This window comes from Anopheles maculipalpis, chromosome 3RL (assembly GCF_943734695.1).
Source record: "Anopheles maculipalpis chromosome 3RL, idAnoMacuDA_375_x, whole genome shotgun sequence".
NCBI classification, from domain to species: domain Eukaryota; kingdom Metazoa; phylum Arthropoda; class Insecta; order Diptera; family Culicidae; genus Anopheles; species Anopheles maculipalpis.
This window is the reverse complement of record NC_064872.1, coordinates 12699208-12712420: the sequence shown is the minus strand read 5'-3', so window position 1 is coordinate 12712420 and position 13213 is coordinate 12699208. Positions and strand designations below refer to the sequence as shown.

Sequence of the window (13213 nt, the reverse complement as noted above, 5' to 3'; positions counted from 1 at the left end):
AAATGCCCCGCAAAAAATCAGTCACAATAATGCAAAACCAAATGATTACACTAATGAGCGAAAACAAAAAAAAACGAAGAATGAATAAAACTAACAGTTCTAGTATGGCTAAAAGAACTAATAAAACGATTATGAAAATGGTTCAAATTATTGCGCGAAGAAGATGGATGACGTTTGATTTAAATGCATGACTGGGTGATGCAAATTGCAAAAAGCAAGGTAAGTAGTTTCGAAAAAAAAACTTTAAGAATGAACATTAAAGCAAGAAGTTTAAAGATTGTCTTCTGCTGCTTGTAATGTAATGAATGAAAGGGTCAAACGGTTCAACGGCTAATGTAATGTTTTTAACAAACATCAAGCACGTTGCTGGCTTGTAATGTTAAACAGTGCGACTTTTATAAGGCTCTATAAGGTCAGGTGTGTACAACTCTTTCATGAGCTGTCCCTTCCAGGCTTCTTTCGCGAACTAATCGCTTTCTCCGTTGTTGCATCGCTGATTGTTTTATGCATTTTTTGTTCGATTTAACACGTTTAAGACATTTAGTGACAATCCAAGCTAAACGGATGTTAACACTCCTACTACATCGACACAACTTCCCATGAAAGCTCGTGCCCTAAAACAATTGATTAGTTGACTTATACTATGAACCACTAGTTCATAGCATAAGCTCTGTACGAACATAAAAGACGATATGCGAAGACGTCCGTCACTATGCTGCTCGATCCCTTTTTATGGTACCATCCGTGCCTTTCGTTTCCGTCCTCCGTCCTCTTGGTCGCAACGATTCTCTGCTCCGTGCCTTGTCCTCTTTCCACTCATTGTCTCACCTTACCACCACCTCACCACCTAACCACCTCACCTTTGATTTCCATCTTACTCCTCCTGTTTTCAGTTCTATCCTACAATCCTCTGTTTAATCCCACGCCATTTACTAAATTACCTTAGCCCATGTTTGTTCCTAAGATTAAGTTACAATTATCGTATGTATGTTGAGCCACTAGGCAGACATTACAATAAATGAAATGAAATTAAGCAAAGCTCAGATATTCATGGCACCTTTCATGGCACCTTTCACCTTTCATGATAAGGAACCTTCCCTCACCACCTCAAAAACACTAAAACTCACAAACGCCTTTGAGAGCACCGTACACATGACACGAAATCCTCTTAGCCACGTTCTAGAGAGATAGATAAATTCTGAAACGTGAGAAGCCGCCACAATGACACGTTCTACAAGTTGGGCGATGAGCTCAAAACCTCAGAATTTTTTGAGCTCGTCAAATCAGCTAACTACTAATAACAAGAAAAATCGATCAAACACTGGGGAAGATCACTAGTATATTTCACATTTTCTAATCTTTTTATAAGCAACAATCTTATTTGATTGAATAAATTAATAAGCTTTTCTTATTCGACATCATTTAATACATTCTGTAACTTTTCTACCCTTTTCACGCTACAATAGAGAGTTCTCATACAACTAGAGCACTCAAAAACCTATCACGAAAACTACAACAAGCACTACAAGAACTTTTTGGAAGTACTTTTTGTTTGAATTCCGTAAGGAAATGTGGATTTTCCGTCAAAGATTGCCCAACCCTGCACAACAAGCCCAGTTGTTGGTATTGGTTGAATGCGCACCACCAGCAATTATGCGTGGAAGCTTGTTTTTCATCCCTAAACCAACCCGTACGAACTGAACTCTGCTGGCTCAGCGCATCTTTGAAAAAGAGACAGAGAGATAAAGAGAGACAGAGAATGATAGAAAATTTGAGCGAACAAGTGTGAGAGGATCGGGATTCAACGATGCAGAGCGAACTACTCAAATGGAAAGGCATATCCGTGCAGCATAACTAGCATAAAACATTGCATGCAACACTGTGTTACTTTTCAAATTGTTTGTAAATTGGTTGAAATTGGGAATAGAAATTCAAGAAATTCGTTGTGTAAATATGATTTTAATTATGTTTTGTAAATTCATTTATTATCTGGAAGTGATCTGTAAAGTAGTATGTGAGAGTAATGGCAGAATAGAAGTCGTATGTCCTATAACTGTTAAATAATTTCAAGAAATTCTAGAACAACACACTGAAGCTTCTATTCTAGAACCGCCAACCATTTTTAATACTTTGCAGCACGAAAATACACTGAAAAAGTGGTTCCAATTACACGAGAGAGCTCTCATTGCTCGTCTCAGCATAGGAGAGCGAAAAAGTGCGTTCTCGTCCCATCATGGCTCACGCATCTTGCCTTTCCAGAGAGCCGTGTTGGTGTGTGCGATTGGCTTAGCATCCAACTTAACCGAGAGCACCAGCTCAGTTGCAGTTTGAAGTTGAACTGTGAAAGATCGACGGAAGGTTTCAACGTCGTTTGGGCTACCGAGAGAGAGAGAGAGAGAGAGATAGAAAAGACAAAAAGAAACACTGGTGGCTCGTGTGTAGCTATTACATTTTTACTTCTTTTTTCTGCTTCCATTCCCGAAACCGTTCATCGAACGACAGCGTTAAGAAGCAGAGTAGTTCGTTGAGAAAACTCCTTCATCTAGACTACAGTGAGCGTTAGGAAAATCGGCAGCAACGTGCTGCAAAAAAATCGAAAACAGTGAAGTCGACCCACACGGTGTACAACAGCAAGTAAGGTCCGTAATTCTTTACCTGGTGCGGTGCTGGTGGTTTAACGGGTGGGTGAGAAAGATGCCTTTACACCGTACGGTGGTGGTGTTCTTGGGCCGCAACGAACCTTCCGGTCGGTGCTGTGCAGCACTTTTATTCCGATGATCGTGTTTTGACGCGAGTTTTCACGGCTGGCTGGGCTGGGCTGGAGCTCTGGCTGAGAAAAGACGGGGGAAAAGTGTGTGTTTGTGTACCCGTTTAAGTGAGTGTGTTGGAATGATTTGAATTGTACTGAAGGAAGGCATTCACAGTTTTTTTTTTTTGGTGTGGTTTTTATTTGTAAGTGTTTAGTTACTTTAAAAACCGTGCATTAGTGCGTCTGATAAAGTGCGCGAAATCTCGTTCGAAAGTGAGTGATTGAGCAGTGAATCCCCGTCTCTGTCATCTGACGAGCAGCAGTGAGCACAGTGGAAGATTGCGTACTATTGTGTGAACAAGTGTTTCTCAGCATTGTGAGGAAGTTGCCAGCGGGCGTTGTGTTTTAACCGTGTTTGAGTGCGCAAATCCAAGGTCAGAATCTTCCTTCAAGTGAATGAAAAACTTTCCTTTTTGTTTGGCGAATGTTCCGTACATCAGCGAAGGAAAATTAAATTTTCTTGTTGAATAGTTGAGCTACATTTTATAAAATAAAAGTAAGCACATGTGGAAGGATTGGTAAATAATAAACGATCAAAAGAAAATCCTCATTTTTAACGATCGCTTCGTGAAGTATTTTCAAACAAAAAGAAAAAGCATAACGATCCATTCACATTCTAAAAAACAGCAACTAAAGTCACACGTCTAAGACTGCGGTGCCGTGAAATTGAACCAACGCCAACGGATGCGTTCGTCGTGCGTGCTATGGAGCAGCAAAGCCTACGGAACGCGGCAGCCCACAACCGTACCGAGCCGTAGATGAGTTCCAGTGCCGCGTAACCGTGAAGCAAGTGGTTTTCCGCAGACCGCAGATTGAGACAGTGCGCGCGAGTGAGGGCAAAACAAAGAAAGAAAAAAAAACAACAACCTGTTGCAGTGTGTGCAAGTGGAAAACCCCAGTGAGTGATAAAACGGTCCAAGATGGGCGCGTACGGTGTTAGGGTGGTGACGGTGGCCCTATTGCTGAGCCTGCTGTTTGCATCGGGCAGCTGCTACATGAGGGACTTTACGCACAAACACGAGATCAACGAAATGAGAGGTAAGGTTGACGGATTCGATAAAAATCGATGGATTAATTTCGTGCTGCTTCAAGAGGAGCGAAATATTTAGAATAATTTGTTTGGGACAGTTAAGGTTTGACATCTATTGGAGTTGACTTTGATATAATTGGTATTCTTAGTTTTACAACTCAGCTCTAAAAGACTCTAAAAGTTTCAAAAGACAATACACTTTTCATTTTGTGATTTTAGATTTCATTTTTGTCGAGGGATATCCTAAGGGATCAGACAGCAATAATAATTCAAGAGTGTAAACAAACACTTTATTTAGAAAAGAAAGTTGAAAAATCTCTTAACAAAAATTAAGTTCGGGAACGAAGAATCCACCTGACGTTAGAAAAATAATTTAAAATAATAATTTTAAAGAGATTTGTAGATCTTTTGATCTTCGTATCTTACTGCTGGCTATACAATACAATTTTTGTGGAATATTTTTTTCCTTAAAAAAATTTAATATATTCAGAACATTTTTTTTTATTTGTAGATCGTAACCAGTGTATACGATCTGCAAATCAAAGATAGTTTTATCACGTCCTTCATTGAGGCTGTTAATTCCTTTCTTTTCAATGACATTTTAAACGTTGATCGCTACATTTAAAAATGTTGTAAAATAACCTTTTCCAAAAAAAAAACAAAAAAGTTAAACAACCTTCCCATCATGCCACACGGTAAAGTGCGGCTAGGGCGGCCAATTCGCGCACTTCAAGGTAAACGGCACCCACGCGATTCCGCGATCGTGCTGCCCCTCCGGATGGAAGGCAGCACCCAGAGGCAACCGATTCACTCGCCGATCAAGTAAATCTTATTGCGTCATAAATTATTTATACACCACCACACCGCAGTGGAGATTCGGTTAAATGTTGCTGCTGTTTGATTTTGGTTTGTGGTGTTTGTGTGTGGAAGTTTTTCCTTTTACACAAAACACTACATTTGGTATTGTATTTCGAAAATAAAGGGTCTTTTTACGAGGGAACAACGTATGATTTAGTGGAGAACATTGGGGCGTTGATCAAAAGAGTCGTCTAAAAAACGTGTCCGAGATCGATCGAACGATCGTTCTTCAAATTTTTGTGAGTTAGTTCTTGTCATTTTTTTGAAACCAGGATATCATGAGCTTTTTCATGCGTGAAGGAGAACAACGGTCAATGTTTCAGTTTTAACGTCATCAAACTGTGTTTGGGGCAGTTTGTAAACGAATCTTACTAAGACGCAGTAGTATGCTACATTTGAGGATTAATAATTCGTTACACTAATAAACGAAAATAAATATGTTTCCTCGGTACACTCCCTAGTAAAACAATTAAAATCTTCTGATATTGAGCTTTCAAGAATCGAGCAACAACCCTTGCTTTTGAGCCTCTCAAACACTCGACACTCAACAGTTTCATGTTCATGCACTGTGTTATTGTTGTCCGATAAGATAGCACCCAGGGTTGTTTTCTCCGTTTGTGAACGGGACGGCCTGTTTCTGGCGCCTATTGCATCCAATGCGGGCGTGTATGCACTGACCTTACACGTCCCTTCCCGCAATTGATGCAACTGCCTGCTGGTCCTCCGATGCCGCGTTTCTGTGACGGGAAAATAGGATAATTGAGCTTGATCCCACGGCTCGTTTCTGAATCGCGATCACCGAAACGAAGGTGATCTCCGGTGCTTTGTTTGATGTGCGTAATCCGTTTGAGATTTTGTTTTCCGATCTTTCCGTTCGGATGTAATCTTCCCTCGAATCCCCATAATCCAACGGCTCCGGCAGGCTCGGTTGGGGGAGTTTTGCGGTGCTATTCTTGGGTTTCCTGTGACGAAATTCGCAGCCCATCCGCCATGCAATTATATAATGCAATTGCAAACGAGTGCACGCACCGCTGCAATTTCGCCCCTATGGCCGGAGGAATCCGATTTCGGAGTGCACGGAACCGAAACGCGTTTGCGTACTTTCGTAGGAAGGTTTTCCTTTTTTTTTTTTGGAAGTGGTTTTATTATTTTCTCCGGAACTTCAGAAGCAACGGAATTCTGCCCAAAAAACACATGCTACACTTCGGTGCACATTGGTGTTCTATGTGTGTGGATCCTCTTAGGGTTTTTATTTAAAGGTTGTGTCTTTGAAGGAAAAGGCTCAAGCTCTGTTGTCTGTTGCCACACGCGGACACAGGTAATGTTCAGCCCGGCCATTGGGATGGGTCTCTATGACGATTGGTTAGTATTGGTGAGCATGTGTAATGCTAATAAAGGTCGATGAAAAACCTGGCTCCGTTGCTAGTAAGGAGCATTATTATGCTTTTCCATTCTCACTCAGCCGCTTCTCGCTTGTGAGATGCATGCTGGAGGGGCTTTTGTACTGCTGAGTGCTCTTTTTCCGTATTGTTTTACACAACATTATTGTTGTGCCAGCATGGTTCCAGCGGCGATGGTTCGCTGATTCGCCTCTCCGTCCTACCTGAGCGGTTGAGCGTTATTTTTGGGCTGCTCTTTCTTTGCATTTGCTTGCTTGCTTGCTGGTTCACTCTGCTGCAGGTCGTTTCTTCGGCGTTGCAAGCTTCCTCCTTCACTTTATGCTGCGTTTATGCTACCCATACCCTTCCCACCTGTACAAATTCTCCGCCCGCAGTGTCAGTTGTGGATCATTCATTCACTCACTCACTCAATGCAAAGCTTTTGCTTTGCTGCTGGCTTCCACCATCTTTCGCCCGGTGCTGCTGTCTACCTTCCAGCCCATCCAGCCATGTGAACTTGCGCACCCATGGAGTATAAATGCGGCAAAAGATGCAAAAATGGAAAACTGGTGCACTTCCTTTTTTGCACGCATCGTCTGCCCGACGGTGTTACCTTTCGGTGCTGCCATTGTTGATCGAAACCAAAGTTTGCTTGCAGAAAACGTATCGGCTTTCGGCCTGCGGAACCGTCGCTGGCAAGCAGCTGGGTTTGTGTCTAGTTTGCACATTCTCGGGACGAATTAGAAAGATTGCAAATAGACCATTTTCGTATGTTTAAACTCTTGTCAGCAATTGGCAGCAAAAAGATCAGCAAATGAGTAATATTCCAATCGTGCTGTTATGTTTCGCGCATCAACAAGTAGGATGAGTTGTTCTTGTAGGGGGAAAAGGCAAAAAAGCCCCACTCAATAGTTTATACGACGAGTTTGTAAACAATTTTGAACTTTCAAACTACAATCTCGACAACGGGCTGAGTGATTCATCGCCTTGCAGCAAGGCTTATGTCATGCGTTGAGGTTTACTTTTTGCTTGCAAAAGTCTCCAATAACGCCTACCAGGGAAGGTTACGATTGTAGATTAGCTATTTGTAAATAGATTCTATCGCCTTACTGCCTCATTGCCTCATCGTCCGAAAGCCTTGCCTTAAAGTACAGAAATTCGCCAAACGGTGTGTGCGGAATAAAGCCTCGAAAACGTCTAAGAGGAATTCAAGTGCATAGGCGTTTCCTCATCATTGCTCAGGCCCTTTTTGTTGGCGTATTTGTTTTTTTTCTCGCGGTGATGGGATTGTGTTTTTGGTTTTGTTCTGTTACGGTGGCATCAAAATGCAAAATCTGCTTGATGGACTGTGGAAAGGATTAAAGGCGTAGCGAGGGTGAACAGAACTCACAAACAAAGGAAGTCCAAGGCGTGGACACTGACCACTGCCGTTTTATATGTGAATTTGTATGCATATGCTAGAGCGGCTGCGCACCTCGTTGCAGCTTCGGGCGCGATTTTAATTCGAGGCTCAGTTTCGTCTGCACAAATTCACAAGGAATCTCATTTCCAGCGTCCAGAAGGCCACAGCGAAACAAAACGCTGCTGTATGTATGCAAAAACAAACATCACAGTTTTCTTGCCAGCTTTCTGCCATGACAGTCATGACAAAACCACTTTTATTTTCTCTTCCCGAGCGCCTTGAGCGGTGGTACTGCGGCCCTGCTCTGAGCCCAATGGTCAAACATACAGTCGGATCGGGTCACCGGGTACTTCAAACATCATAACATTGCCATGGAGCTTCAACCCGTGCGACGTGGGGTTTTTCGGGTTTTTTCAAGCTTGTATGCGTACCAGCAGATTGTTTACGTTTGTGCCAGACACCATTCAACAGTGGGCCATGATTTAAGGTTAAGATATTGCTCTATCTGCAAGATTGGACGCCAGCGCTCGCACACATATCTTTCTCCTACTCGACCTACCTTGCCTACGGACTTGCAGTGGAAGCTTTTCAATTGCAATTTCTTAGCGTACTATTAACGAGGCCTACAACCCGGCAGCTAGAACCCGTTCCCCAACCACGCACTATTCTAGAGCGTGTTTGTGTGTTTGCGAGCGCGCACGCGCAACCCGGGCCGTGAACCAGTCGCGCTAGAAACAAAGAACTTACCACGGATCAGACGACGAACCTTTGGCCACCGCGGGACGACGGTACAGCCAAACTGGTGCCATTAATTGTCAGTGTACACATACAAATCTCCATCCAAACGAGTCCTCCCACACGGTTTCGTTTGGGTTCGCTGTTGGCTTCAGTGCTTCTCCCTCCCCACCCGATACGGGTCAAGCGTACGAAACAGCTCTAGGAACGAATCTAGGAAGGATAATTAAATGATGGAGTTGCGAAACGTACGTACGAGCTAGAACCTGGTATGGTGTGTTTGGGGCAAAGACTGCATTGCCAGCTAGCACAAGGGTAAACTAGCGCTAGATTACTATCAAATATTTAGACCGTATGCTCCCACACCATATGGAGCTCAGGCAGTAGGTCCGCTCTACGGCTGCTGCACAACCGTACTGGAACCGTGGCGAAAGAAAGCTTTTCTTATTGACCTGATTTATTTTTCGGAGCCAAAAAATGCGATCGCCATACGGAGATCCGGATGGGAGGCGCCATTGCTACATATCGGTTGTTTGTCGGTCAATATCGTAACACTTGTCTATCTTATCCAGCTAAACTCAATCTATTATTTGTGCTTATTAAATATGTATCAACGCTCCAAGGTAGGGTTATAAACTCCACGTATTACGTGCAAAAGAATTTGTATTCCAGACTGAAGATATGCATTTTTGAGACAGAAACATATTTTTCTTATTTATTTTAAGTCGATATATATGGATTCCTTTTAAAATTCACCGCACACTGTCTGATTTATATTTGTGCACCGGTTGTACAAACTCGAACTCGTTTTGAATCAATTAGATTTCGGCCCTGGCGATCCCTGGAAAGAAAAAATGGTCCGCATATTAATAATGCGTTCCGTGTGCTGTTTGCTCAGTTATTCAAAGCATTCCTTCAATCGGAGCCTTCAGAGATTTACATACCTGGTTTACCCGCGTTGGACGATGTTCCCGACCGCCCCGGGAACTCGGTGTCCCAACGTTCTTCGCTTTATCACGCAGCCACACGGCTAAACGTTTGTTTTGACATGTTTAATAAGCAAAGTTCATATCACAACCGTTCCTGCGCGCTCTTAACCATCCACGGTGGTCCCTGTTGACCAGATAGCACAGGTTGCTGCATTTCGACACATTTCATACGGGGCTACGGGTGTATCTTGCGTACGATAACTTGATAAGATAACGCTGCTAAAGTCCTCACGGGACGAGGCGCAGACTTGTTGACTTTTTCCAGCCAAGATAAAACGCGCAGCGCTCAAGAGTTGATAAATAAATGTAAGCAGAGAAATAAATAAATGAAAAAAAAAACTGGACAAATAATAAACTCAAACTGATGTGACTGTCTTGTGAGCACTGACTTGGTGTTTGTCACTTGTCGTTCTGGCAGCAGAAGTATTGCGGTCAGTCTGGGCGAGGGCAGATTATGGATGATTGCAACACCGTGCGGTTGAAATTGATTTGATAGTGGTTTCGGGTTTTTCTTTACCATTTTATGAGTTCCATCACGTTTGAGATGGAAAAAGAAGCAGAAAGCTCTGCTTAGGCGGTTGAACAATGATACAAAAGTAGCTACCAAATTCCTACTTAGATTTGCTCTGCGTCAGCATTTAGTGATTTTCTTCTGCAGCACTAGCTCTTCTGCTGCTTAGCACCGTCCGCCAATTTTCCAAACTCCTTAACGCGTGCCCAAACAGCACGCACTTCTCCAGCACGAGCGACAATTCCTCGAGAAAATCTCGATTTACACACCGACCGAACGATCGACTCTTTGTTGCGTTCGGTGCGGAACGGTTTACCAGTGCCGTTTCTTTAACGTTTTGTTTCTTACGATCCAGAGCGACGTGTCGCCTTTCGCTGCGTGTTTTCCTTCATCTTACTCAACAAATGCGACCGATCGCTGCGCGAAAGCCCGCGGAAACCTTTTTGGAAATGTGACCACCCGTTGCAACCCTGGGGTTGTGAAGCCTCACCATCGCTGGCCGATCGCTGTTGGGAAGTTGGGTTTGTCCTCGGTCCCAACACCAACACAAATACGCGCCAGTTGTCGTTTTATAGTGTGAATTTTAAATTGCCATCGTCGTCGTACCGTTGGCTGTGCGTCGCCGTCATCACCGCTGTTGCTGTCAACGTCGTCGTCGTCGTCAGTTCGGGCTCCTTGTTCGAATAAAGAAACTTAAAACTGTGCCCAAGACGCACCAACACACCCGTTTTCCGCTAATCCGCTTGTCACAATGTCACGGTGTGTGTGCGTCTCTTTCTAGAGCCATCTAGCTAACAGAGCGATCCGGGCCGGCTCAATCCGATGGGGAATAATAAATTTTGTAATCACAACTCCCACGCCATCGGCTTAGCATTGAATGTGCCGCGCGATGCGGTCGCGCGATGGGATGGGTTTATTACATTTATTAATCACGTACAGTGTGGTAGAAAAGTGCTGCCCAGACATGCCCAGAGTAGGAAGAAGGCGAATATGGTGGTTTGGTTTGAAGTGATGAACATTTTATCTAAAGTGTTAATGCTAAATATATTTTTATCGTGCTAGTTGTAGGCAGGAAGAGCTTAAGCTATTGATAACATACATATTCAAAGCTTCACTTCACACCTCATACTAGAAGGAAATATACTTAAAAATACAGCATACTGACTGTATTTTCATAAACTTATTTGATTGTCTTTGAATATTTGAAACTTTTGTTATTGAAATAAAATTTAAAAAATTTTCATCATTTTCTAGTTGAGTTGCTTTTATGAAAACCAATAAATTCTTAGTAGTGACAATACGGCATAGAACCGTCATAATTCATTATAAATAAAATAAATTCTTAGTAGTGTGCAGTGCTTCTTTAAAAATCTTCCAACGTTGCATGTATGAGCAACGCTTCTAATTTGCACAAAATCTTTAAAAAAAGCTTTAAAAGTTTAGTAATAAATTTCTTCATTGGTACTTCACCTGTGCAATACATTTGAACCACAGTGTAACACTTCTTTGTTAATGATTTACTTGGGAGTTTCTCAGCCCTACCAACGCTCCGGAAACCGTTTGAACAGTTTTTAGAAGCTTGTAATTTTAAATGAATTTTTCATCTATCATTAAAAAAAAACAGTTTCACTTGTTGCTTTTTAAACAGCTCGAAAAAGATAATCAGATAATGCTGAGAAGAATGCATCCACTCCTAGCTACAACAGTAACACCCAGCATGCGAGAAGCTCTCAAACGCTCATGTTCCGAATGATGAACGCTTGTTTGCCTATCCAGAAAAGTAACGATTCGACGCCAAAGGTGACACCGAACGCTTGTTGCATCATCGTCGGCGTCCCGATTGTAAGACGAGCAACAGGTCGCACCGTGTCTTGTGTGCCTTCCAGTTTTATGTCACACATTTTTTTGCATTCATTACGATGCTACACACATGTGGCTGGAGCACACTGGTGCGACGAAGGCATGATCATAAATCTTGGCACTCCATTCATACAGCCGGCATCGGTTGGCCTTCGACGAGTGGTGTGTGTGTATGCTTTTTTTTTTTCTTTGCTTAGAATGCATGTTCTTCTCGACCAGATACAGCATGTAAAGCAACACGGGACATTTTGCATACGAATTCAATCCACTGATTCGTCCACAAGCGAATCTGTTAAAGCAGACGCGGGAAGCATCACGATCCAACTCGGCTCGGCAGTATCGTATTTGTCTTTGGCTGCGATTTTATAAAAACCATCCCCAAACTTTGTTCGACCCGCGACCCGCGATAATCAGCGAAAAGCGTCCGGATCATTTCGTGATGACCGACCATAAAGTTTAACGAGCAGCTGCAGTCGCTCAACTAAAAAAAACCCAGGATGGAATTCGGAAAATTAAGCTTCACGGTGAAAGCATAGCACGCTCTCACCACATGACCTTCCCGTTGGGAGTAGAAAAAGGTGTAAGGCTCCACTACCGAGCCTATCTACGTTCTGTGTTTTTTTATTGTGAAACTTTTATAACTTCATTCCTGGAGTGGTTTGTCCCGGGACCGTCCGGGTAATGGCACACCGCGAGTATAGCTTGCCATCTTGGATTTTGATGACTTCTTGGCTTTTCATTAGAGTGTCTGTCAGAATGGGAAAGAGGAAACATGAAGAGTGTGCAGTGCAAAGCAGGGGTTCTCCATTTCCAAGGAGATGGAGACCGTTTCCGAGCGGAATGCGTTCTCTTTTTGGGGCGGCATTCCGCGTCTGGTTGAGTGCCGCTGCGATACCGTTAAATCGTTTCAGCTTCCGGTGTCGTTGAGCTAATCAACTGGATCGTCAAACGATTGAAAAGGAAAATGTTTGTAACGATTTTGGCCCACTGGCCGAATGGTTCTTTTCGAGCGGCGGCAAGTGCAAAACAGCCGGTGGAATCGGTTCGAAACTGGCTTTGTGTTTCCGTGCGACACGCAGCAGCATTGTCGGTGATCGTGGAGTGGAAAATGAGTTTGTTTTGTTTGCGACATTTGATCAGTTTTTCTGTTGATTCTTCACGAGGAGAATTTATTCGTCTTTAAGCTAAGGTCTAGATGACGCTCTGCTTTCTTTAGGAAAAATGTATGTCACGACGGTCATGATCAAATGTACGCCAGTATCATCTTGGGAAAAGCATCCCGGGTATGAGGAATTACAGAAGTATTTCCTTTCCATGCGCCCTACAGAAGTGCCCGGCCAGAAGTGTCGCTAGCAGTGTAACAGTTATCACAACAATTGTCGCCCCATTGCTTGATCGAGTTTTATTTCCGTTCGATTCTCACGATCACGAGCGGAGGCCACGACGCCTTCGGGAGGAAATTCTCCACACACTCGACCGGATGCAGTGGTGATGCTAGCAAGAGCATTCGTAAGATATGTGATAATTACCCGCGCACGTCCGGTTAATGGTTCTTGCTGGTAAGAAGCAAAAAAGGCAGCCTGCAGACACACACACTGCTACTGCTGTGTGATTACGAAAGGCTGCTTGCCTGAGACACA

The 13213-nt window shown here is 43.2% G+C and overlaps 2 protein-coding genes across 7 annotated transcripts in view; one reads left to right on the top strand and one right to left on the bottom strand.

The window, feature by feature from the left end:
* LOC126564362 (zinc finger protein ZFP2) overlaps nt 1–13213 on the bottom strand; it is a 505414-nt gene that overhangs the window by 309904 nt on the left and 182297 nt on the right. The gene's annotated exons all lie outside the window — the stretch shown is intronic.
* The window catches only part of LOC126563823 (epidermal growth factor receptor), a 371336-nt gene continuing 361841 nt past the window's right edge, over nt 3719–13213 (top strand). Inside the window, exon 1 of the mRNA XM_050220587.1 lies at nt 3719–3847. Coding sequence (XP_050076544.1) covers nt 3730–3847 — 118 coding nt within the window. The 5' untranslated portion in view covers nt 3719–3729. The remainder of the gene's footprint in view (nt 3848–13213) is intronic.